This window comes from Pongo abelii, chromosome 4 (assembly GCF_028885655.2).
Source record: "Pongo abelii isolate AG06213 chromosome 4, NHGRI_mPonAbe1-v2.0_pri, whole genome shotgun sequence".
In the NCBI taxonomy this organism is placed as follows: Eukaryota; Metazoa; Chordata; class Mammalia; order Primates; family Hominidae; genus Pongo; species Pongo abelii.
Genome location: NC_071989.2, coordinates 43,805,621 through 43,833,316, shown reverse-complemented (window position 1 = coordinate 43,833,316; position 27,696 = coordinate 43,805,621). Strand labels below are relative to the sequence as shown.

General features: G+C 41.6%; 1 protein-coding gene across 2 annotated transcripts; it reads left to right on the top strand.

Moving 5' to 3' along the window:
- Window positions 1–51: 51 nt before the first annotated feature.
- HMGCS1 (3-hydroxy-3-methylglutaryl-CoA synthase 1) lies at window positions 52–26,751 on the top strand. Of its 2 annotated transcripts, NM_001134036.1 has the most exon segments (11): window positions 148–204; window positions 5,756–5,814; window positions 17,225–17,682; window positions 18,062–18,187; window positions 19,038–19,202; window positions 20,289–20,454; window positions 21,287–21,457; window positions 21,986–22,092; window positions 23,159–23,284; window positions 23,503–23,666; window positions 24,928–26,140. In NM_001134036.1, coding segments are annotated over 9 exon segments (1,563 nt in total). In that variant the 5' UTR covers window positions 148–204; window positions 5,756–5,814; window positions 17,225–17,234; the 3' UTR covers window positions 25,018–26,140.
- Window positions 26,752–27,696: the final 945 nt, after the last annotated feature.

Genomic DNA, 27,696 nt, shown 5'->3' with positions numbered 1-27,696 from the left:
AAGCCGGATTGGGGGGCGGGCGCCGCCAGGCAACTCTACCGGCCGCGATTGGCTGCTGGAGCCACCGTCCCGCCTCCCAGCGACTCTCGGCAGTGCCGGAGTCGGGTGGGTTGGCGGCTATAAAGCTGGTGGCGAAGGGGAGGCGCCGCGGACTGTCCTTTCGTGGCTCACTCTGTTTCCTCTGCTGCCGCTCGGTCACGCTTGGTGAGTGTCCCGCACGGGGGAGTAGAGCTGGGCTGCGGAGGTACCGCGGGCGGGGTGTGGGCCAGACAGAGGCGGTGTCCTTGACTAGGCCCGAAGGAGCTGGGGCTCTGGGTCAGGACGTAGGCGTGGACCTTGCCCGGGAGGATGGGGCACCGTGAGCGGGGCCGGGCGGGGGCTCCCTCGTGAGGGACCTGAGGCCGACCATAGCGGATCTGAGAAGAGCCGAGAACACAGGCGAGTCGCGGAGGGGAGAACGCGAGAGGGCGTTGAGGTCTAGGTGTTCTAACGACATAGGAGTTGGAGGTGCCAGAAAGGCAGCTATGACCGCCTAGGGGGGAGTAGGGGGTGTCAGGAGGGAGAGAGAAGAGAGTTGGGCTACCAAGGCGTTTCCAGAGCCTTGGTTAAGGGTGGACGCCAAAGGTTGGGTAAGATCTTCTTTAGACGGAGGCTGGTAGGTTCGCAGGGGGTGTGTCCTGCTGCCACATATAGCAGTTGATGGAAAGAAGGGAAGTGGGTGGCATTACTTTTCTTCCTCAGCTCAGGTGCAAGAAAGCGTTCACAACCGTGATTTAGACCTGGTTAAGTAATGGGGCTCAGTCTGTACTTGCTTCAAATCGCATAGATCACTGCCTCCCGCCTTGCTGCCTCCATATTTTTTTTTGTCTACGTTTTAAAAAATAGGCTTCCTTGGTGTTCTGAAATCCCACATCTCTCTCCTGCTAATACCTGCGGGACCAGCTTTAGGTGATACAGTGTAATGGGCAGGCACTCACAGAGTCCTCACACAAATAGGTTTTGGATTAAGCTAAGGATATTTCAAAGCAAGTATATGGAGTCTTTGAAAACGCACGTCTGGCCTTGACCAGTAGTAGAGAAACGATTATTCTGATCCGCTCTGGAGGAAGGATTTGGGGAACAGATAATGTGAGGTTGTGCCTGTTTGTCATGCTTGTCCCTATGGCCTTAGCCTTAAGGCATCAGTAGCTGCTTTCACTGCTCACCTCTGCTGCAGCTCCCCACCTTTTCGAGGATGCTCTTGCCCACCTGCTGCAGTAGGATGATGTGTTCTGGCTGCTGGTAACTAACATTTGCTCTGTTTCAGGCATGAATATGAAAAACAATGATAAGATAAACAACAAAATTAGGACAAATGGAAGTGCTCCTAGAGCTAACAGATTTTTCCTTCTGAGATGGTTTTTGGACTTTATTGCACAGATACTATTAGATGGGAGGCAGTTGAAAGTCCTTAACATTATCCGTGTCAGTAGTTCTTTGCACTTGAGACACCTAAGTAGCTTGTGTTCTTTAAACTTTATTTTAAAATTGCAGTTATTTTTGTGTGAAGAAGGGGGCAGGGATAGCATACCTTATGGGAAGAGAGAAAGGCTTTCTTTGTGTCTACCTTTGTAGATATTTCTCACATAAGTTTGTAAGTTTGCCCTTTATTCAGTTCTAGTTTAGTTCAGCTCAATTCTAGTATAATCATCAGTAACCCCAGCACTCAGAAGGTCTGACTTATGCTGTGGGGAGGGAGTGTAAAGGGATATTTTATGTTTGGAGCCGTAGGCCACATTATTTGGGCCTTGTTTTAATTTTGTTTTTCATCCTAAATATCCCTCCAGATTGCCTTTACATCTTGTTTCTTTTAACTGTGAATTGATTTTGAGATTTTGACTTAGATTTTAGATAGCTTTTCTTAGAAGAAATAAATGCAAAAACCCCAGATATTGTTGTAACATCAGTTTCCTGTGTCCCCTAGAATCATTTAAAACCTGGTTGGATCTTCCATAATCCAGTGGAATTGGATATGAGGTGTAGCTGGAGAAGTTTGTTTTGCTACATATGAGAATCTCCAATTAGTTTCATTTAGAAAGGAATATAGCCTTATAATTTTATGCTGGGTTACTGTGGCACCAAATATCATAGAAGGATGTGTGATATTTTTATGTTTTTCAAGAAGGTAGTATAGATTTAAAAGCTGAGATACATATTAACCTGTCCTAATGATAGGACTAGATTTTTTTTGTTTGTTTTATGAGACAGAATCTTGCTCTGTCGCCCAAGCTGGAGTGCAGCGGCATGATCTCGGCTCACTGCAACTTCCGCCTCCCGGGTTCAAGTGATTCTCCTGCCTCAGCCTCCCTAGTAGCTGGGACTACCGGCATGTGCCACCACACCCAGCTAATTTTTTTGTATTTTTAGGAGAGATGGGGTGTCACCATGTTGGTCAGACTGGTCTTGAACTCCTGACCTCAAATGATCCGTCCGCCTTGGCCTCCCAAAGTGCTGAGATTACAGGCATGAGCCACCATGCCTGGCTAGAACTAGATTCTTAATCTCTTCATCCTAATGCATGGCGTGTGTTGATGTTCACTTAATGTCTGTCAACTGAGTGTAGTTACACCAGTAGCGGAGAGGCTAATCTTTGAAAGCTTGACGTGTTGTCTTCATCTTTGCAGAGTTTGTAGTTGTGTGGGGGTGCATATGGGAATGATTGTAAGACCAACAAATGTTTTCTGATTCCATATGGGCTTCTTAGATTTTTCACCTTGGAATGTGGGAACAATTGAAACCTACCATTTGCCTTGAACAGTAGCAGTAGAGAGCCAATTTCTTTAAACTAGACATTATGGTGCTGCAGCTCATCTCAAAAGTGATAGCAGGCTACTCTGGACACACTACATATAGAGTAGCCCTGCTCTGCAAGGAGCAGTAATAAATTTAAAAAAAAAATTAAAAAGTGATAGCAGAAAGCACTTACTACTGAGGGCTGCTACAAGTATTAAATCTAAAAGATTTGTCCTCTAGTAGTTATAACTCCAAATTCAGCCACTGAAAAATGTGTCATTTGAGTACTCTTTACTTCAAGGTCTCAAAGGGATTTCAAAAAATCAAAATATATAGCCCCTCTCCCAATAGAAGTGTAGGAATCCTGTATGGATAAGAAGACTGCCCATAACTAGTTTTCCATAGAGAGTAAGCTATGTAGACTTGGGTATGAATGACCTACTTCTATAGAAGTGCAGGTCCCTGATTAGAAAACTTATATTCTGTGTGATTTATCGAGGAAACCTTCCGGGAAGAGGTGACTTAGAACAGGGCCTTGAAGATGAGTAGAATCTCTGATAGGCAGACCAGTAACTCTGGGAGGAGGCAGGGATGTCCATGCTTTTTACTTGGAGAACTATACCAGTGTGTACAGGTTTGAGCAAGTCTTTCTTAACATTAGTTTTTACTTGCTTGCTCCTAAGGAGGAAAGGTTGCCAACTTGTTCTTTATTTCCCAGATTTATCTCCTGTAACAATGAGAAGTATCAACAGGTAACTGTTTATATTTTATAGTTTACATACCAAAATGTGTAGGCTATGAACTTCTCCAACCACTTGTTTGAATCAAGGCTAAGGAGGGAGCCAGAAGGAAGTATTCAGACCACTGAGTACACTCCAGAAGAAACTACCATTGCATAAATCTGGTTGGCCCTAGGCAGTCTTATCATTCTTGTGTTTTAGTCTTTGCCAGACTCAAAGTGCCTGTATTTCATCCCATGAATCTGCAAACCTTCTTTGTGGTAACCTGCCTGGCTACTTGCCATTCATTAACTGCTTCTCGACCCATGTTGATTCCCTCTGTCACTTACTCTGAAAAGACCTGTTAGAAATAAGTTTGTGATCTGCTTGAGACTTTGGCAATACTGGTTTAGCCAGAATAGAGAAATCCTTAAGTAGCACAGCAATCCTTTCTGAATCTTCGGTTTGTTTCTTCTTTGTTCTCTGTGTCTCTCCCACCTAACCTCCCTTTCCAATTTAAGTAATCAAAATAGAAAGAGGGGCCCAGGCCAGGTGGCTCACGCCTATAATCCCAGCAATTTAGGAGGCCAAAGTGGGTGGATTGGTTTAGCCCAGGAGTTGGAGAACAGCCTGGGAAACATGGCAAAACCCCATCTCTACAAAAAATACAAAAACCAGCTGTGTATTGTGGCATGCGCCTGTAGTCCCAGCTACTTGGGGAGCTGACACAGGAGGATCGCTTGAGCCTGGGAGGTCGAGGTTACAGTGAGCAGTGACTGGAATGCCACTGCATTCCAGTCTGGGTGACAGAGGGAGACCCTGTCTCAAAAAAAAAAAAAAAAAAAAAAATTGAGGGAATATAGGCAGTGCAAGGAAAGGCAGAATATAAGCAGTTCAAGGAAAATTTCCTTGATACAAGTAGTGTCAATGCATATACATACATGAACATCAAGAAGAAATATTATTATTTAAGTAGTCTTAACATGGAGAAGGAATCATGTTTTTCAAGAACTGGTCTCTGTGGGTCTGCTTAATTTGCAGAAGACAAAGGCATAATTTGAGATAATAAAGAACAAAAGATAGGTTATTTTGTCAAAGTATGTCTAATACTGTAATTAGAGACATTTTTGGAATATTGTAGTATTCTTTGCCTACAAAACTCAAGATCTATTTCTTTTCATGGGGCGGGGGAGGCGTAGGTGGGTAGTAAACTTAGTTAATGAAGTAAAAGGCGCTACAGCTGTGAAGAGCTCTTAAATTATGTAATTATGTAAAAAAGTAAAGCTTTATTAAATATTAATAACATCTGAATGTAGTCACCAGTGAATTCATTAAGGGCAGATGCTAAATTTGCCAGTAATTAAATAGAGAGCAGAGGAAATGGTGTATGCTGTGTTAAACATAGAAGTTGTCATCTCAAGTAACAATCAGTCTTTCAAAATAGGTGGACTGAAGAGTATGTTCCAGTCACCTTCGCAAATTATTCCTACTTAATTTACATAATAATGTTTAATGCTCCTTTGTCTAAATGCTTAATTTTTTAACATAAGCAGTTAAGAGGGAAAATCACTTTATAAAAGGTTGGGAGGGTGAAGGTGGCAGTATTGAAAATGATTAGGTCTTGCCAGAAAAAATACCTTTATTTTCTTTGAAAAACACTTATAAGAACTATAAGAACTAAGGTAATAATCAATGTATTGGTGCTTTGTGTTACAAAGTGTCTTCACATATTTTATCATCTCAGCAATCCTTCACAATGATCTGGGGAGGGCAACTGTATTAGCTTCATTTTATAGATGAGGAAACTGAGGTCCAAAATTGCTGCCAAAGCCACAATCTGTTACATGCAGTGCAGGCTCTTGACTGCATAGATCTCTTTACTCTAGAAATTTGCTAACTTATTACAACTTGTTTATATTCCTTTCCCCCAATTCTTGAAAACCTTGGTTTAAAGCCTCATTTGGTGACATGGGCTTCTTATTTCCTTGAGGTTTTTTTGTTTTTTCCTTCCTGCAATAGTAGGCTTCTTATATCCATTTATTACCAGGACTGAACCTATCACTATAAGGGCTATGAAAATAAGGGGGAAAATGTTCTATAAGCTTTAAGTATGATTTTTTCTAAGCAAATGTCAAATTCCATTCTGCATAACGTAATTGGATAAGGAATTGCTTATTTTAACTCACTTTGAATTGGCTTCATTAGTATTTGAATTTGGGTAGTGATTTATAACTTTAAAAGCAGTTCTTATTTGAAATTCCTAGTGCCCGAAGGAGGAAACAGTGACAGACCTGGAGACTGCAGTTCTCTGTCCTTCACACAGGTATGGCATCCTGTCATGCTGCTTAAGGAAAGTATTCCTCTCTAATGGAAGGAGGAAACTTGGTATCCTAGAGCAAATAACGATTTGTTTGTGCCATATGTTCTTAAAACCCCTTTTAGGGTTCTACCTCATCTTTAAAATTTTGTTAATGCTTTATTGCTTCAGGAAACTAATTTTATGTTTATTAGACTAATGTTTAAAATCTAGAAACAAATTTTAAAAATTAGTGTTCACTCATAAAAGTACGTATGATAAAATGTAACTACATGAACTACTTAATCAGAAACAATCAGAGGTAAGCCTGTCTGCCATTAGTGCTTTTTAAATTATGGCCTCAAAAGATATGTATCTGGGCTGTGGATGAATGTTTAAAATTATGTAAGAATGGGCCAGGCACAGTGGCTCACATCTGTAATCCCACCACTTTGGGAGGCTGTGGCGGGCCGATCACCTGAGGTCAGGAATTCGAGACCAGCCTGGCCAACATGGTAAAACCCGGTCTCTACTAAAAATACAAAAAAATTAGCCAGGCTTGGTGGCAGGTGCCTGTAATTCAAGCAGCTCAGGAGGCTGAGGCAAGAGAATCGCTTGAACCCAGGAGTGGGAGGTTGCAGTGAGCTGAGATTGCACCACTGCACTCCAGCCTGGGCGACAGAGTGGGACTCTGTCTCAAAAAAAAAAAAAAAATTATGTGAGAATGGACAGTAATTGCAAATGTGTTTCGACTGGTAATCTAATTATTTGCAGCCATTGCTTTCTCATATTGTCAGGGAGTGCTTATCTTACGATTCTGCTTTTTTTGTATTTCAAGATTATGATTTCCTATGGGTGTTAATGATTTTAGATTAGAAGTCTAGTACCATTTCATTTATTCAACATTAGCATATACCATATGCCGAACAGTGGGCTGGGTACCAGGGACACAAAAATGAACAAAGCACGGTTCCTGCTCTCCAAAAGCTCCTTGTTTAATGCAGAGAGGCTAAGCCTAAATAATAGAGGAGAAACTTGGCAGAGTTTGAAATATAAATTGAGTTTTCCTTATCTGAAATGCTTGGGACCAGCAGTGTTAAAAGATTTTGGATTTTTCTGGATCTTGGAATATTTGAGAAAACATACCATTTGAGCACCGCTAATCTGGAAATCCAAAATCCAAAATGTTCCAGTGAGCATTTCCTTTGAGCATCATGTTGGTGCTCAGAGAGTTTCAGATTTTGGAGCATTTCAGATTTTGCATTTTTGTATTAGGAATGCTCAACTTGCAGCATCTTGACAATGGTTAGACATGCAATTTGGAAAGAACTGTTGGCCTGTGACAGAGAAGAGAGCAGAGGCAGAGCTCAATTAGGAGGGACTGATGCTGAAGTCCTTCCCCAACACAGCCATTGAGGAGCTAGGTTAGGACTTCCCTTGCACCAGTATCATCAGCTAGTTTCCTTCCCCATTTTTTCCCCTTTCCAGTTCTCTTTCATTTCCAGATTTATTCTCAGAATAACTATATAGGTCTTTTATGTATTCTAGGCAGGAAGCATTCAGAAAACATTAACAAGTCTTCCTTATCTTGCTTTACTGACTCTGGAAATAGGATATGGAGTTTCTTTTGTCCACCAGAGGGAGTGAGCCCTCACTTTAATGAGACTTATTTAAGACTTTAGTCCTCTGTTGGTACTACTTTGTTGGAAGACTTGAAAGGTTTACAAAGTTCTCTGAAAGTTGCCTTTTCTCTTCTTTTTTAAGGATGGAATTTAAAAAGAAAATGTATATATTTTATTATAAATACAGAGTCTTCATTATTCTCTTTAGACTTATTTTATGGTGAATATAGTACTCTGAAAATAATAAAATGCATTATCTGTAAAAAATTAAAAACGTAATTTTTTTAACTATCAGATTTTTAAAATTATATTCTACTTAGAAAGTTTTTGTGATTTATCTCTTTTTTTTAATTTTTTTAATTTTTTTAATTTTTTTTTTTTGAGATGAAGTCTCACTCTGTGACCCAGGCTGGAGTGTAGTGGTACGGTCTTGGCTCAGATTTTGGCTCACTGCAACCTCCGTCTCCCAGGTTCAAGTGATTCTCTTGCCTCAGCCTTCCAAGTAGCTGGGATTACTCTTGCCCGCCACCACAACCAGCTAATTTTTGTATTTTTAGTAGAGAGGGGGTTTCACCATTTCGGCCAGGCTGGTCTTGAACTCCTGACCTTAAGTGATCCACCCACCTCGGCCTCCCAAAGTGCTGGGATTACAGGTGTGAGCCATCACACCCGGCCTCTTTATTCTTAAATAGTGAATTAACCAGAATATTCTATTCTCTGGTAGGGTAAAGAGTGAATACCATCATGTGAGCACCTCAGACCTGTAGCTAGTCTTTTTTTCCCTGATTTATATCTAACTACATCTAGCCTATTTCAGAGAGCATTTGAAAGGACAATGTAAGAGCACATGCTCAATAGGATAGTTAAAAGTAACATTTGCCGGGCATGGTGGCTCACGCCTGTAATCCCAGCACTTCGGGAGGTGGAGGCGGGTGGATCACTTGAGGTCAGGAGTTTGAGACCAGCCTGACCAACATGGTGAAACCCCATCTCTATTAAAAATACAAAATCAGCTGGGTGTGGTGGCACCCGCCTGTAATCCCAGCTACTTGGGAGGCTGAGGCAGTAGAATCGCTTGAACCTGGGAGGCGGAGGTTGCAGTGAGCCGAGATCACGCCATTGCACTCCAGCCTGGGCAACAAGAGCGAAACTCCGTCTCAAAAAAAAAAGTAACATTTGAGACCAGAAACTATTAACTTTCTGTTCTTCTAAATGTCATGAAAGCAATTATTTCTCTGTATTAATTTTCCTGTCAACTTAATCAGTCTCTTTCTCAATTTGAACCAAAGGCTAAATATTTCAGATTAGATGGCTTTTTACCAAGAACATAATGGAAAACACATTGGCTGTCAGAAACCCTCAGAGAATGAGTAATATTGACTGACTTGGACAATGTAAAAATGTTTTTGTCATCAAGGTCAGAATTGTGTTTCACTTTCCATTTGATGTATGTGGGTTATTTTAGTTAACCTACATTTTTTGTTTGTTTGTTTTCAAATGAAACATGTATTTAATGTAGGACATTTAGGAGTCATAGAGTTGTACCTTATTTTAGGAGTACTATAATACAAAGAATTGATCAGAGCTGGTCAGACTGTGACAAATACAGATTAATTCTGAAATGGAAGCCTTGCATTATAGCTTTTTATAGAGAATTGTACAAGCATTATAAGGATAATTAAATATATTGCCAGTGTTGCTACATGATGCTCTTAAAAGACTAAAGTGAATTTATTAGTGAGTACAAGTATATTGCAAACTGGTTTATGCCTTCAAAAAGATATATTACCTGTTCACTTTATTTCCAATAGTGTTAAAAACCACTGAGCCAGGCAAGGAAGACCATACCGTCTTCAGCATGTTTAAAGCAGTTTGAAGAGTTGAAAAGAATCTAAAGGGTAGCCTTGTGGGAAAGGCTGGGAAGGTGGTTACTCCTACTTTGGTGACTTAAGAGATCATATGTAGGAGCTTATAAGCCTATGGACTAGTCTTTTTCTGGTAACAGTAGTTGTAGGGCTCTTTCTTGTGGACTATCCAGTATCTTATTTTACTATAAACTTAGAATCCATGCCTAGTGGCATATTAGACAGCCCTTTTATATTTTCATTTCAACTTCAGCAAAGTGGGCACCAACTTTATCAAAAAATTGATGGGGAGAGTTTGTTGAAGCTCAGAGTGAGGATGGATGTAGAACATTTCAAGTGCGTCATATCCAGAAAATCAGTAGTCTTCCATCTGAGTTGTAGACACAGGAAAGGAGTTGAAGATGAATGGAGTAGGAATGTAAAAGCCTTATCTTTACCCTCCCTAGCTTTAGGTCTTAACAAGAATGAGCCTCCCTTAGTCTTTCTTTATGCCCCTGTCCCTGAATGTTGGTGATGACCTTGTTTTTCCTGTATTGAATACAGAAATATGGCCAGTAATTTAGGAATTAAGAGGATATAATTCGGAAGTAGATTGTTGTGTTTAGGAGTTTTTCTTTCCATCGTGGAGTTGAGTAGCAGCGGTATATATACTATGTCTGGTAAAACGGGCCATACAGTAGTCCAAGACATGAGGAGACCTTAAGGAACTTGGACTTAGTTGAGGTGACCAGACTATTTAATCTGTTTAGGTGCCACAGCAAAATACCATAGAGTAGGTGGTTTAAACAGCAGACATTTATGATCTCATAGGTCTGCAGTCTGGAAGTCAGGGTGCCAGCATGGTTGGTTCCCCATGAGGGCTGTCCTCCTGGATTGCCCATGTCCTCACATGGCATAGAGAGAGTATGACAGCATGAGCAAGCTCTCGTGGTATCTTCTTATAAGGGCGCTGATCCCATCATAAGGGCCCCATCCTCATGACCTCATCTAAACCTGATTATTTTCCAAAGGCCCCATCTCCAAATGCCATCACATTGAGAGTTAAGGCTTCAACATATGAATTTGGTGGGGAAACCCAGACATTCAATCCATAATACAGGCAGATATTTGGGAAGTAACACAGTTGAAGCACTGAATGCTATATTTCGTACTGTCTAAAGAATCTAGGATGTAATAAATTTAAGATGCTTCATTGCCAATTAAATTAAAATACAATGCTTTTTTGATTACTTAGAATTTTTTAAAGAGCTCTTTTAGAGTTAGACATAGATTTTTGTCATATGCCACTTGCACATTCAATAAGATGGAAAACACAAGTGAAAAAACACAAGGAATTGCTAAATTTCATATATTTAGAGTCTGCCTTCTGAATTGTTTTCGGAGTCAGAGTTGTTAATACCTGTAATTTTCCATTAAACATCCTCTGTGCCGCCAAGAGAATTGGTGATGTAGCATTCCTTTCAAGAGCCCAAAAAAGAATGCGAAGGTTTTGGTGCTGGCCTTCAGCTTTGCAATTATGCAAAGCCAGCCTACTTTGACTCCTGCTTAGGGATTCACCACCTTCTACTTCCTTCCCAGTCCATTTGGTTCCTAGAGGGTGAAATGAGTGCTCCAGTATCATTTCTGGGAATTTCTTTCAGGCTGTTGACTGTCATCTGCAAATGTCATGCTAGCAGTTTTGTTATTTTCCCATGTGTAAGCAATGACAACATCATAATTGGCTTCTGTCTGATAGCAATTGTAAGAGGAATCCCAATTTCTGAAATGTTACCCAAAAAAGTGACTTTTAACTGACGAAGTATGATGGTGTAGAAGGATAGGCAAGAAGTGCAAAACGTAATTTAGAAACGTTTCATGGGTAAAATGTGACCTATGTGATCTAGGGCTATAAAGGATTTCAATAAGAAGCACGAGGTGGGTTGTTGAAGAAAGCACTAAATGTTTTTGGATAAAGAATATAATAATTTGAGAGTAAAGAGTAGAGGGAGGGTTATGTAGGGTAAGTAGTTGTAAGATGGGGAAAGATTGGGTGGTATTTAGCATTTATCCTTGATGTTGACTTTAGTGTAGTTCTCTTTGTGTGTGTTCTAGTATAAATTGCATACATGAAAGTTAAGAATCTTTGTGTTAAGTCCCATATAGGAAGGAAGTAGATAGGAAAACCAAACTGGAAAAATGTATGGAGATGTTGGTGAAATGACAGGAACGAAAGCAGCTTGTCTGAGCCTGATCTCTTCACTTCCTCAGTGGTGGTTCTGAGCGCTGGTTTGGCTGAACTCCACTTACCAGGGAAAAGGGCATAAAGGAAACAGGGTTTGTGTGGAAGAAGTGGAGTAGAACAAAGTGGAGAGGATCTCTGTTCATTTAGTGTATCTGACAGTGTGCTTGTCAAGTCATAAAACACTTGAGGATGGAAATCTGCAAGTCATTCTATACATTTTATTCTCTCCCTAACATCTAGTCAGTTACAGTTTCTGCTAGTTCTTTTGGTTTTTCCATGTTTTTGGAGGCTGTTCCTCTTCACTCCACATGTAGTAAATGCTCTAGTTCATGACCCATGTCTTATCTGGACTGCCATGTCAGCTTCCTAACTCATCCATTCACAGCACCAGTGACTGTAAAACAGCATTAGTGATGATAAAACAGTGGCTGTCAAACTTTTTTGACTGTGGCCCCCAGTAAAAATACACTTTGTATTGCAACTTATGTATACTTTATATATGTATGAATAATTCAAACAAAAGGTTGATTCAAGAAAAATCTTTACATTTACCCTGTGCCATGCAATCTTATATCTTGTATTCTTTTCTGTTTCATTTTTTTAAATGTGTGCTTGCCATCCACTAAATTGATTCCAGAGTTGGAAAAACACTGACCTGACAACTAATATCACCATGTTATTCCTTTTTTTGAACTCTCCGATGGCTTCTTACTATCTTCATGATAAATTTGAAGCCCCTCAACATCAGCGTTATCAGAACCTTCATGACCTAACCCTTACCTAGTTATCCTAATCTATTATTTACCTGATCCACTCAGCTCATGTTTCATTCCAATAGACAAGTAAAGTTTTTTGTAATTCCTTGTGGCTTGCCTTTCTTCATGGTGTCCACTCTGTTGAAAATCTACTACCCTCCGTTTCTTCAGTGCTTTACTGCTTACTCCTACCCATTCCTGGGGCTCAAGTCAGGCCCCTATAACCAGGATGCTTTTCCTAACACTCCTTGCCCTACCACCAGGCTGAGTTAGGTAGTTCTCCATTATATAATGTGGCTGTCAATGTTGTTACTTGTTTATGTGTTTTTCTCTTATTATCCCATAAAATAGTGAATATTAGAGAGGATAAGGAAGTCTCCCATTAAACATCCCTAATGTTTAGCATGTAACATGTTGGCATTGTTTGGATGAATGAAAAAAAAAAATAAGATTCTTCTGTTTGGAAGGAAGATACAACTGGTAGCCCTTAAGTCTTTTTTTTTTTTTTTCTTTTTTCTCTCTACAGACAAGGTCTCACCGTCACCCAGGCTGGAGTGCAGTGGTGCAGTCACAGCTCACTACACCCTTGTACTCCTGAGCTCAAGTGATCCTCCTGCCTCAGCCTCCCTAGTAGCTGGGACTGCAGGCATGCACCACCATGCTCAGCTCATTTTTAAAAAATTTTTTTTGTTGAGACAAAGTCTTGCTATGTTGCCTAGGATGGTCTTGAACTCCTGGGCTCAAGTGATCCTTCTGCCTCAGCCTCCCAGAGTGCTAGGATTATAGGCATGATCCACTGCACCTGGCCCCTTAAGACCTTTAATTGAAGAGTGGCAGAGGACAAATGACATAAATACAGGATTTGACTTTCATTTTTAAGTATCAAATTAGTGGTGGGTTGACAAACAAGTGATACAGAATGTTCATGAATCAGTTCGGCCCAGGTAACTAATAAACCAAGACCTTTGGGTAAATGAAATTCTGTCACCTAAGTAGCACCATCCAATGATGTCATACCTAAAAAGGAAATTGAGTTGTAGAATTTTAGGTTTTAGGATTCTTTCTCTAAAACTGAGGAGCTGTGCCACTCTTCAAAGCCTCACAACTACATTTCATTGGTTCTTATGCCATCTGGGTTCTGGTTAGAGGGCTGATGGAAGTACTCAAGAAATATTAGAAGGTGGGAAGAAGGTACCTCTCTTGTTCTTGTCAGTGGCAGCAGCAACAGTGGGACTTTGGGTCTCTGGGTTCCAGCTCAGCAGCACAGGTACTAGTACTGTAGCTCAAGTGGCTTCAGCAGGAGTGCAGGCTCATGGGATCAGAGAACCACCTTTCCCACTTTGTTCTTCCAGCCCAGCCAACAAGTTTGTAGCTATTTCCCTGCATTAAAACTCCCCTCTGTTTTAAATATCTAGAGTAATTTTTCTTTTCCTGACTAATACAACCTGTTAAAGAAGCTGAAGCTCTGGTAAGTTAAATGTCCAACAATGGTCTTGAGTAGCTAGCGATTTTTGTTAATATTGGTAAGTAAATCTAGACACCACTTTTTAGTCCCTTTTTTTTTTTTTTTTTTTTTTAAGTATTTATTGATCATTCTTGGGTGTTTCTCAGAGAGGGGGATGTGGCAGGGTCATAGAATAATAGTGGAGAGAAGGTCAGCAGATAAACACATGAGCAAAGGTCTCTGGTTTTCCTAGGCAGAGGTCCCTGCGGCCTTCCGCAGTGTTTGTGTCCTTGGGTACTTGAGATTAGGGAGTGGTGATGACTCTTAATGAGCATGCTGCCTTCAAGCATCTGTTTAACAAAGCACATCTTGCACCGCCCTTAAACCATTTAACCCTGAGTTGACACAGCACATGTTTCAGAGAGCTCGGGGCTGGGGGCAAGGCCATAGATCAACAGCATCCCAAGGCAGAAGAATTTCTCCTCCCAGTCGGGGCGGCCGGGCAGAGGCGCTCCTCACATCCCAGACGGGGCGGCCGGGCAGAGGCGCTCCTCACTTCCCAGACGATGGGCAGCCGGGCAGAGGTGCTCCTCACTTCCCAGACGGGGTGGCCGGGCAGAGACACTCCTCACCTCCCAGAAGGGGCGACCGGGCAGAGGCACTCACTTCCTAGACAGGGCGGCCGGGCAGAGGCGCTCCTCACCTCCCAGACGAAGGGCCGCCGGGCAGAGGCGCTCCTCACATCCTAGACGATGGGCGGCCCGGCAGGGGCGCTCCTCACATCCCAGACGATGGGCGGCCGGGCAGAGGCGCTCCTCACCTCCCAGACGGGGCGGCCGGGCAGAGGCACTCCACACTTCCCAGACGGGGCGGCCGGGTAGAGGCGCTCCTCACTTCCCAGATGGGGCAGCCGGGCAGAGGCGCTCCTCACTTCCTCCCAGACGGGGTGGCGGCCGGGCAGAGGCGCTCCTCACTTCCCAGACAGGGCAGCCGGGCAGAGGCGCTTCTCACTTCCCAGACAGGGCGGCCAGGTAGAGGCGCTCCTCACTTCCCAGACGGGGTGGCAGGGCAGAGGCGCTCCTCACTTCCTCCCAGATGGGGTGGCGGCCAGGCAGAGGCGCTCCTCACCTCCCCGATGGGGTGGCCGGGCAGAGGCGCTCCTCACTTCCCAGACGGGGCGGCCAGGTAGAGGCGCTCCTCACTTCCCAGACGGGGCATCCGGGCAGAGGCGCTCCTCACTTCCCAGACGGGGCATCCGGGCAGAGGCGCTCCTCACTTCCTCCCAGACGGGGTGGCGGCCGGGCAGAGGCGCTCCTCACTTCCTCCCAGACGGGGTGGTGGCCAGGCAGAGGCACTCCTCACTTCCTCCCAGACGGGGTGGCAGCCGGGCAGAGGCGCTCCTCACCTCCCAGACGGGGCAGCCGGGCAGAGGCGCTCCTCGCTTCCCAGACGGGGCGGCCGGGTAGAGGCGCTCCTCACTTCCCAGACGGGGTGGCAGGGCAGAGGCGCTCCTCACTTCCTCCCAGATGGGGTGGCGGCCAGGCAGAGGCGCTCCTCACCTCTCAGATGGGGTGGCCGGGCAGAGGCGCTCCTCACTTCCCAGACGGGGCGGCCAGGTAGAGGCGCTCCTCACTTCCCAGACGGGGCATCCGGGCAGAGGCGCTCCTCACTTCCTCCCAGACGGGGTGGCGGCCAGGCAGAGGTGCTCCTCACCTCCCAGACAGGGCGGCCGGGCAGAGGCGCTCCTCACTTCCTCCCAGACGGGGTGGTGGCCAGGCAGAGGCGCTCCTCACTTCCTCCCAGACGGGGTGGCAGCCGGGCAGAGGCGCTCCTCACCTCCCAGACGGGGCAGCCGGGCAGAGGCGCTCCTCACTTCCCAGACGGGGCGGCCGGGTAGAGGCGCTCTTCACTTCCCAGACGATGGGCAGCCGGGCAGAGGCGCTCCTCACTTCCTCCCAGACTGGATGGCGGCCAGGCAGAGGCGCTCCTCACTTCTCAGACGGGGCGGCCAGGTAGAGGCGCTCCTCACTTCCCAGACAGGGCAGCGGGGCAGAGGCGCTCCTCACTTCCTCCCAGATGGGGTGGTGGCCGGGCAGAGGCGCTCCTGACCTCCCAGATGGGGTGGCCAGGTAGAGGCGCTCCTCACTTCCCAGACGGGGTGGCTGGGCCTAGGCACTCCTCACATCCCAGAGGATGGGCGGCCAGGCAGAGACGCTCCTCACTTCCTATACGGGATGGCGGCCGGGCAGAGGCGCTCCTCATATCCCAGACGATGGGTGGCCAGGCAGAGACGCTCCTCACTTCCTAGATGGGGTGGCGGCCGGGCAGAGACTGTAATCTTAGCACTTTGGGAGGCCAAGGCAGGCGGCTGGGAGGTGGAGGTTGCAGCGAGCTGAGATCACGCCACTGCACTCCAGCCTGGGCAACATTGAGCATTGACTGAGCGAGACTCCGTCTGCAAACCTCGGGAGGCCGAGGCCGGCAGATCACTGGAGGCCAGGAGCTGGAGACCAGGCCGGTCAACAGGGCGAAACCCCCTCTCCACCAAAAACACAAAAACCAGTCAGGCGTGGTGGCGCCCGCCTGCAATCCCAGGCACTCGGCAGGCCGAGGCAGGAGAATCACAGGAGCCTGAGGCAGGGAGGTTGCAGCGAGCTGAGATCACGGCAGTACAGTCCAGCCTCAGCAACAGAGGGAGACCGAAGAAAGGAGAGGGAGACTGAAGAAGGGAGAGGGGGAGGGGGAGAGGGAGAGGGAGAGGAAGCTTAGTCCCTTTTTTAAAAGAAGACTGGTTTATCTATGATGAATACATGATTGATTGATTGATTGATTTTTACTTTTTCTTTTTTTTTTTTGAGATGGAGTCTAGCTCTGTCACCCAGGCTGGAGTGCAGTAGCGTGATCTCTGCTCACTGCAAGCTCCACCTCCCGGGTTCACGCCATTCTCCTGCCTCAGCCTCCTGAGTAGCTGGGACTACAGGCACCCGCCACCACGCCCGGCTAATTTTTTTGTATTTTTAGTAGAGACGGAGTTTCACCATGTTAGCCAGGATGATCTGGATCTCCTGACCTCGTGATCCACCCGCCTCGGCCTCCCAAAGTGCTGAGATTACAGGCATGAGCCACCGCGCCCGGCCTAATTTATTAAAACTTTCGGGTGGTCAGGTAATTCTGATTTGTCAGCCATATTTCTAAATTATCATTGTATTTTATCTTACAGTTCTTTACAGTGTAGAAAATCTTATTTGAGTGTTGTTTACCTCTAATAATCATGTTTTAAATCTAGAGATGCCCAATTTTGAATAAAATGGAAGCCTTTCTAAAAGACTATAATTTTAAATGATAATATTCCATTCATATAATAATTGCTACTTCACATGTACACAATTGAGTGCCCTAAATACTAAACTTAAACTAAACTAATACTTCAGGTGATTGCTAAACTCTTAATATCTGTTTCTCAATTTCAGAGTTGAAAACCAGCAACTTATAACCTAAAACAATGTTTTTTCTGTTTCTCGTTTCTAAAGCTCTTTCACCATGCCTGGATCACTTCCTTTGAATGCAGAAGCTTGCTGGCCAAAAGATGTGGGAATTGTTGCCCTTGAGATCTATTTTCCTTCTCAATATGTTGATCAAGCAGAGTTGGAAAAATATGATGGTGTAGCTGCTGGAAAGTATACCATTGGCTTGGGCCAGGCCAAGATGGGCTTCTGCACGGATAGAGAAGATATTAACTCTCTTTGCATGACTGTGGTTCAGAATCTTATGGAGAGAAATAACCTTTCCTATGATTGCATTGGGCGGCTGGAAGTTGGAACAGAGACAATCATTGACAAATCAAAGTCTGTGAAGACTAATTTGATGCAGCTGTTTGAAGAGTCTGGGAATACAGATATAGAAGGAATTGACACAACTAATGCATGCTATGGAGGCACAGCTGCTGTCTTCAATGCTGTTAACTGGATTGAGTCCAGCTCTTGGGATGGTATGTTACATGCGTATTCCCTGCCGTCCCCCCAAATTTTTTCTAAGGTTCAATAGACCCAAATGACATTTTAATTAATGCAATATGCAAACTTTTATAATTTATCCTTGTTTGGCTATATTAAGAAAGATATTATACCTGTCTGTCGTTATCCGAATTGTGAATTGGTTATCTTATCTTGTAGGACAAATGATCTATTCAAAATTTAGTCAGATGGGTGACAGAGCCCTGGCAGATGAATTAAAAAAAATTAGAGCATTTTCTTTCTTCATCAAAGAAGGAAAAAGCATATTCTGGGGAAAATATAACAGACTTCAGTTTCCATGTGTGGTTATAGTATTGAATTCCTTCTTGTGAAATAATAAAAAATATTTTTCAGGACGGTATGCCCTGGTAGTTGCAGGAGATATTGCTGTATATGCCACAGGAAATGCTAGACCTACAGGTGGAGTTGGAGCAGTAGCTCTGCTAATTGGGCCAAATGCTCCTTTAATTTTTGAACGAGGTAAGTGCTTGGGAAAGCATTTTTGTTTTTTTTAGCACAATATGCTGAGAAATTTGAAAATAGAAATAGGAGCTGTCGCTTACTTAATGGTCATTAAATGCAGGTACTACTTGCTAAGAGCTTTATATGTGTTATCATATTTATGGGGTTTTTTTTCTTTTTTTTTTTTTTGAGACCGAGTTTCACTCTTGTTGCCCAAGCTGGAGTGCAATGGCACGATCTTGGCTCACTGCAACCTCTGCCCCCAGGTTCAAGTGATTATCCTGCCTCAGCCTCCTGAGTAGCTGGGATTACAGGCACGCACCACCATGCCTGGCTAATTTTTTGTATTTTTAGTAACAGGGTTTCACCACATTAGCCAGGCTGGCATCGAATTCCTGACCTCAGGTGATCCGCCCCCCTCAGCCTCCCAAAGTGCTGGGATTACAGGCGTAAGCCACCATGCCCGGCGTGTATTTAATCTTTATAGCAGTTTTATGAGGTAGGTGGTGTCATCCCCACTTTACAGAGAAGTGGGTTAATGTAGGGTTCAAATGATAACTTAAATAGTAACTTGCTGATAGTCCCTGGCAAGTTTAATTTGTCTTCAGTGTAGTAGAGTAACTGTGAACTCTGTTAGAGTTATGAAACTGGCATGGAAAGTTGTATACCAAAGGAGTCTTAGGACTGTCCATGGATACTGTTATGTATCATTTCACTTATATTGGCTTCACCCTGCGATTTCTCTGCTGTAAGTGGTGAGAATTGATCAGATAGTTAAGGAAGGTCCTTAGATAATGCAGTATACTTACTAACATACAGACATCAAGAAGCAGAAATATATAGACATCTTCCTTTTTGGTTCTAATAGGGCTTCGTGGGACACATATGCAACATGCCTATGATTTTTACAAGCCTGATATGCTATCTGAATATCCTATAGTAGATGGAAAACTCTCCATACAGTGCTACCTCAGTGCATTAGACCGCTGCTATTCTGTCTACTGCAAAAAGATCCGTGCCCAGTGGCAGAAAGGTAAATGTTACCCATTTTCCTTGGTTTTGGTATCAGTTGAGAGTAGTGTAATGTACTAGGTATCTTTGGTAAGTAACTACTTTGTGGGCATTCTTCATTTAATATCCTTTTACCATTAATCCTCATTCACCAAACAACATTTTCCCATAGTTTCTGGGAAAGTGTAATTTACTAGAAGAGGTAAACTTTGGAACTGAGGTGTATCTCTGCAAAAATATTTAGGTCGGTTTACCCCTTGTAAGAGAATCAAAGTGGAGAAAGAAGGTAAGTTGAATTTTGTTCATCTTTTGAGAGAGGTGTTTTAACAAGGTTTTGGACTACAGCTGTGATTCAGGGAAAACTAATGAAAATGAATTACTAAAGTGATCTTCCCCCAAAACTAATCTCTTTGCACTTGACCTGTGAATTTGTATTTTTTTTTTTTACTGTCATCATTAATCTGGAAATTTGTTGAGGCACTGAAAGGACAGTATTTGAGTTAATGCTCTCATAACACATTATTACATAAAGTATACTTTTTCTATAGTCCAACTTTGCTTTTTGGAGGTTATGAGAAAGGGTTAAAAATCATATTCAATGACAAATATCAGTGAATTTAGTCGCTCTGGATAAGAAGCATTCTTGCAGTATATATTAACAGAACAGTGGTTTTCTAACCTTTTTATTAGGACCCACAGTAAGAAGTACATGTTACATTGTATGTGTATGCCAGACTGAAACAAAAATGTCATGACATTACTTACCCTTGCTGCAAGTTATGCAGTTTGCTATTTTTCTACTGCATTTTGTTTTTTAAAAAACTCTTTTATTTTAAAAAAAAAATACTAATCCTGACCCACTAAATTGATTATGTAACCTGCTAATGTGTATGACTCTTAAATTTGAAAATTAGTGACATAGTACATATTGTTTCATCTTTGAGTGTCTTTTTAAATGTATATTTTAAGGTATAGAGAGGTTTCATTATACAGTGTATTTGTGGTTGCTGTTTAAACATATACAAATATCCTAGCTTTATTCTAAAGTCAAACTTTAAAATTTCATGGCTTATATGAATTTCATAGTTTCCTTGGACTTCTCTTTCAGAGGGAAATGATAAAGATTTTACCTTGAATGATTTTGGCTTCATGATCTTTCACTCACCATATTGTAAACTGGTTCAGAAATCTCTAGCTCGGATGTTGCTGAATGACTTCCTTAACGACCAGAATAGAGATAAAAATAGTATCTATAGTGGCTTGGAAGCCTTTGGGTAAGAGGAGCTATTATGAGTTTTTTCCTTCTATATTAGAGCATTTTTAATATCTGTTAAGCTGTTATTTGTACAGACCTGAGAAATTGAGAGTCAGAAGAATCTTAGAAGTCATCCGGTCTAATCTGTGTGTCTCAATCAGTGAAGAATCTAAGTCCAGAGAGGTGGTAGTTAACATGCACAAATTCTTTAGACATTTCTGTTCAGATTTTCTGATTTCTTTCTTTCAGCTCCATTCATGTTGTCACAATAAAATAACTGCACAAGGGCCTGTATTCACTACAGCAGCCTCTTAACTCCTTACCTCTCTCAGCACCCCTGCCCCCATGCCCTTTTCCATCCTGCACACTGCCACAGCTGAAGTCAGCTTTTGTACTCCACCTGCCTTTTTCTCACTTTAGGCTCCCTAGCATGCTATGCGTGTTCAACTCATTCTGTTTCTCCCTGTGTCTCTTATGTGTCCTTTCTCTATCTGATAAAATTATACTTGACTTTTAAAACTTGGCTCCTGTAATACCATGACTTTTCTAACTAAATAAACATTATTATGGACTTGAATAGTATTCTATTCCGTGACAATAAAGCTACAGTGCATCTGTTAACCTATTCAAATCAAGCAGTCTTAACTTGATTATGAAAACTTCTGAGAAAAAGAACCATATATATACAACTGTTATGATTTCTATAGCAATTAGATTGCTGCTACTTGGCTTTTAATAAATGAGAAAACAATTATATACACTTGAAGATTTGAATCCTAATTAGGCCTGCTGTTTAGTGTAATAAAAACATAGGCTTTGAACACTGTAAAACTGTAAAATAAATCTTTCAGGGATGTTAAATTAGAAGACACCTACTTTGATAGAGATGTGGAGAAGGCATTTATGAAGGCTAGCTCTGAACTCTTCAGTCAGAAAACAAAGGCATCTTTACTTGTATCAAATCAAAATGGAAATATGTACACATCTTCAGTATATGGTTCCCTTGCATCTGTTCTAGCACAGTAAGTATAAATTCCACCTACTACTTAACTCCCCTTATTTGGGAGATGTTAGATTTCTAAGACCAAATCTGGTGTCAAGCATGCTGGTGGTAGATCACAGAAAATTTTATCTTGAGGCTCTCTAATCTGCTATTGTCCATTGACTTGAAAGATGTATGGGTTGAGGCTACAGTTCTTCCAGAAGTATTTGCTAATTTCATACTGGCTTTCCCGGCTTCTGTTTTCATGATTTTTTAATTCTTGACCTACAGTTGAACCATAAATACCTGGTTGATGAAGTAACTTGTTTTGTGGCATGACTTTCACAAGCTCTGTCATTCCCCACAAGATGAAAACTCACATGCTGCAATATTAAAACTAAGTTAGATTCCCTACTGTAATATTAACACTTTGAGTTAGATCCTTAAAACTTTAAGTTAGATTCTACTTTAACTGATAGCCTAAATTTTTATTGCTACTTGTGTAGCTTCCCACACGCTGTAGCTTTGGATCAGTTAAACTTCTTAACTATTGTTACACCTTACATAGGTACTCACCTCAGCAATTAGCAGGGAAGAGAATTGGAGTGTTTTCTTATGGTTCTGGTTTGGCTGCCACTCTGTACTCTCTTAAAGTCACACAAGATGCTACACCGGGTAAGTGCTGAATCTTTCAACAAGAATGTATTGAGAACTGAGGCCAGGCATAGTGGCTCACACCCATAATCCCTGCACTTTGGGAGGCCGAGGCGGGCAGATCACGTGAGGTCAGGAGTTCGAGACCAGTCTGGCTAACATGGTGAAACCCCATCTCTACTAAAAATGCAAAAATTAGCCAGGTGAGGTGGTGCATGCCTGTAGTCCTAGCTACTCGGGGGGCTCAAGTAGGAGAATTGCTTGAATCCAGGAGAGGGAGGTTGTGGTGAGCCAAGATCACACCACTGTGCTCCAGCCTGGGTGACAGAGCGAGACTCTCTCAAAAAAAAAAAAAGAATGAGAACTACTCTGGGGAAGTTGATGTAGCAGTCTTCTCAAGTGAGCACCTGAATCTGTCCCACAGATCATTACAATATTTTAGTCTTCATTACTTCTTTCAATAGGTTTTTACTCTCTGCCCTAAAAATCTGTCCAAAAAAAAAAATTCTACTTACCTGGATAAAGGATAGGACTAAGTTATCTAATTTTTATAGGCTTATGGTCTTGGCTATATTTAAGGTCACTTTTGTGCTTCCCCTGAGCAGGAAAGAGCAAAAATGTAGAGATAAACTGATGAAAACTTGACATTACTTTTTAAAATTATACCATGGGCCAGGTGCAATGGCCCACACCTATAATCCCAACACTTCAGGAGGCTGAGGTGGGAGGATTCCTTGAGGCCAGATGTTCGGGGCCAACCTGAGCAACATAGTGAGACCCCATCTCTATAAAAAATAATAAAAATAAAATAATTATACCATGGATTAATTGTAGACAAGTTATTTATAGTTTCAAATTCTACCTGTTTCCTAACTTGTCTAGTGGCAGATACTCAATAATAGATTTCTAGTCTGACATCATAGGAGATTTGTCAAATAGGTATCATCTTATCTTTTAACTAATCAATAGCCAGTAGTTTTAACAAAAATGAAGTTGTTTTGTCTCATTTGGCAACATTTTACTTAGGCTTTTTTTGGACATGATTTTTCAAAAAAATCTTTTAATGTTGAATTATTCACTATTTTAGGGTCTGCTCTTGATAAAATAACAGCAAGTTTATGTGATCTTAAATCAAGGCTTGATTCAAGAACTGGTGTGGCACCAGATGTCTTCGCTGAAAACATGAAGCTCAGAGAGGACACCCATCATTTGGGTAAAAATATTGGATGTTCTTTAAGTTAACCCAAAAGCCTGTTTGGAGGGCTGATATCATTAAGGATGCTATATATAAGATAATGATATCAAGACTTTACTCAGTACTAATCTGATGTCAGTGAAAATTATTGGGATATATGAAACTTATCTGTAGTTTTATTACCAGATGAATTGTATATCATAACTAATTGTAGATATTCTCTCCCTTTCCTTTAGTCAACTATATTCCCCAGGGCTCAATAGATTCACTCTTTGAAGGAACGTGGTACTTAGTTAGGGTGGATGAGAAGCACAGAAGAACTTACGCTCGGCGTCCCACTCCAAATGATGACACTTTGGATGAAGGAGTAGGACTTGTGCATTCAAACATAGCAACTGAGGTAAATAAAAGAGTTCCCATCTCCATATCTTAGGGTTTAGGAGACCTAACTGGGATTTAGCAACTTAAATAAATGTCAGCAAAGAAGAGTAATTCATAGTAAGGGCTCTGGGAGTAGATTCTAGCTGTACTATTTCCAATTGTATAAAGTGCTTTGCATTTGAATTATTAATATTTTAAGAATATACAGTAAAGGCCGGGTGCAGTGCCTCACGCCTGTAATCCCAGCACTTTGGGAGGCTGAGGCAGGCAGATCACGAGGTCAGGAGATCGAGACCATCCTGTTCAACATGGTGAAACCCTGTCTCTACTAAAAATACAAAAATTAGCTGGGCTTGGTGGCACGTGCCTGTAATCCCAGCTACTCAGGAGGCTGAGTCAGGAGAATCGCTTGAACCAGGGAGTCAGAGGTTGCAGTGAGCTGAGATCATACCACTGCACTCCAGCCTGGCGACAGAGCAAGATTCCATCTCAAAAAAAAAAAAAAAAAAAAAAAAAAGAATATACAGTAAATACTAGGTTTTATTAATGATACCGGGATTTAAAGGAAGACTGATGTAGAGAGAAGGTTCATTTGTGGTGTGTGTCTTTGTGAGAGATGGAGTAGAGGGACAAGGATCCTTTCACATCTCATCCCAGGTCATGGTCAAAATCTGTCCTCAAATTGTCAAGAAGTAACAATCATAGCTATGATTTGAATTCCTGTTACCTGCTGGGCACTTTACTTACGTTTTCTTATTTAATCCTTAAAACAACCTCTTTGAAGTTTATAAATGATACTGTCCTCCCTTTAGAGATGAGCCTCCAAGAAGTTACATTACTTGCCCAGGATTATAGCTAGTAAATGTTTAAGCTGGGTTATAAACTAAGGACTTTATAACCTTGAAACTGCTTATTTATCTGCTTATTACAAGTTTGGTAAATGGATAGTCTTGCTTTTTGCTATTATACAAATTAGGTAGCAAGTCAAACCGCCACTGTTTGAGTTGCAAATACAAGACGTAACAAGTAAAATACTGTATGTGGTGGGTCTCTGTGGCAGGCTTCCTCTCCCCGCCATATGGATAATTGTATACTAAATTCACCATAAGGTGAAAAATGGATATTGAGTTCCCTTCATGAAAAGTTATATAGAATATATATTTAGCATAAACTTCTCCAGAGTTGTCCTTTATTAGTTTCTTTACAGAAACTTTAATTGGTGCCATGATTCTTGTGGGGGAACAATCATAAGAGCCATCAACTTTTTCCTTTCATTTTAGCATATTCCAAGCCCTGCCAAGAAAGTACCAAGACTCCCTGCCACAGCAGCAGAACCTGAAGCAGCTGTCATTAGTAATGGGGAACATTAAGATACTCTGTGAGGTGCAAGACTTCAGGGTGGGGGTGGGCATGGGGGGGGAGTATGGGAACGGTTGGAGGAATGGGATATCTGGGGATAATTTTAAAAGATTACATGTTACATAAATTTTTATGTGACTGACATGGAGCCTGGATGACTATCGTGTACTCGGGAAAGTCTCTTTGCTCAATTTGCTGACATGCTTCCTGTTGTGGTCTGGCCAATGCCAAATGTACTCGAATGATGTTAAGGGCTCTGTAAAACTTCATACCTCTTTGGCCATTTGTATGCATGATGTTTGGTTTTTAAACATGGTATAATGAATTGTGTACTTCTGTCAGAAGAAAGCAGAGGTACTAATCTCCAATTAAAAAATTTTTTAACATGTAAGAATTTTGTACTTTGAACAACAAGATTACAGAAAGTACCTGTGGTTTTTGGAAAACATTTCTAGCTTGGGGAATGTGACAACATTCCCCGATGTGGTAAAATTGGGGTATAATGTGGTAAAATGTGATATGCACAAACCCTTTGAAAATAGCAAAACAAACATGCCCTTTTTCTAAAATTGATAAATCCTAAAGAGGAAGAAAAGAGTTGGGACAATAAAACACTGGCTCTGGAATCTGGAGTGTTAAGTCCAGGCCAGCAGTGACAAAAGTTATTGTAATGACCTCTGAACAGAGAAACACTGCCATTGAACAGGCTTCTGGTATAGAAAACATGGTACATTCAGGAGCTGTGAATATAGCTCTAGGTGTGCTCCTGAATCAGTTCATGGTAGATTATGCTGAACAACAGTGAGATGTTATTGGAGGTGTGGATGAGGGAGTTTGTTGTTGCAATCCTTCTTTGCACCTTATTTTAAAGAATAAATGAAACATTTTTCTGGTTACTTTTTTAAAAATTTAAAATGGAAGGGAAGAATAGGGGCAGGGCATTATTAGGCTATTTCTGATGCTTCAGTGTTATAAATTCAACATAGACGCTGACAACCTAAATGCATGGTGTAACACAGCTCTTTTCCTTTTTTTGTTTTTTTTGATATCTGTTCAATGAAAATAAGGTACGAAAGTTTTTACCTAGTCTGACTAGAAGTATTCCACTTCAAGGTCTGAAGTAGAACTTTTACCTTAAAAAAAAAAAAAACAACAAACAAAAACTATCACACAGGATAGATAAGAAGATTGGTTAAACAGTTTTGTGTAGATCTTTTTGGTGCTGAACTATGACATGAGCCTTATAGATTGTAAAATAGAGATAGTTGGAACTAATGTACAGAACTAAATTTTTTAAACTTTATTTGCTGTTAAGTTCTGTGAAGTTTCAGTTATCTAAAATAAACATACACAAATATGAAATATAATGTTTCAGATTGCAAGGTAATGTGTAATAGTAGTGTTTGTAAGATACTCTTGTCTAATATTAACTAGTACTATTTTGATTTGTACAGTCATAATTTGTTAAAATGACTTCATTTAACATTCACTGATGTAGATTAATAATGTAAGTTCTGATTTAAAGAATGGTGGGAAAATGGTGCATGTAATACTTTTGCAAGTGTTGGGGAGATCGGTATGTTTTGAAAAGAGTAATTTAACCTTTGGGTGCCAGGAAATGGGTTTTCTCAAAGTCCATTGCCGGCAATGGGCAGGCCTGCAAATACTGGCACAGAGCATTAATCATACACCTTATTAACGGTGAGGTGAATAACTTTGAAATAAAGTTTTAGAGAAATATTTCAGATACTTGAGTATTCTTTTTCACTCTTGAACTAACAACTTCGGCAAGAAATCAGCTAATATTCTATTTTTAAATATGGGCATTAATTTCATTTCAGTTCATTCACTCATTCCATTCATTTATCATTTCACAAACATTTGAAATCCTAATATAAGCAAGGTGCTCTGTTTAAGGCAGAAATTTGAAAATGTACAAGATGTATGGTCTTGTCTTTAAGGAGCTGTTCATCTAGAAAGAGGAATTTACACTGATAATTATTCCTACACTTGAAACAAAGAAATTAACTCTCAAATTGGGTGGCAAGCATATATGGACTTTGCTATAAATATTCATGAAATGAGTTACTGTTTTCCTTAAAAAAGCTAAGACTAAGGGCTGGCAATCAAATAAGAGCAAATTTAGTGGTGAACATAGAACTGCCCACTACCAGTTAGAGCCTCCAACCTAGAAGTCCCATGTTGCTAGTGATCCCCAGGGGTTTTATAGAAGGAATCCCTGCCTTGGCAGTAATTTTGGATTAGATGATCCCTAAGAGCACTATCAACTCTTAGGATTCTATGAATTAGGAAATAAACCGAATTATATATTTTCTGATACTGATCAGCTCATATTTTATCGTCATGTAATGTCTGGCTTTCATACTTAGTAATAATTTACTTTCTGGGTCCTTTAGAGGCTAGCGTTCTCTAAGGTCACTTCTGCTTGCACATTCTAGGATATTATTTAGTATGGCTTTAAGAATTCAATCTTTCCCCCTCCCCTTTATGGAATGTGTGTTTCCTCTATTTGTACACTTAACCTTTTGTCCTAAGTTTTTATTTTTATGGATACTAATGAGTAAGTTTGAGGTTGACACTAGACCCAAACAGATGCAAACAGCCACTTTCTGTCCTCTTGTGACACAGTTGCAACACTTTATCTCTTGTCTGCTGTTTGGAGTGTCCTG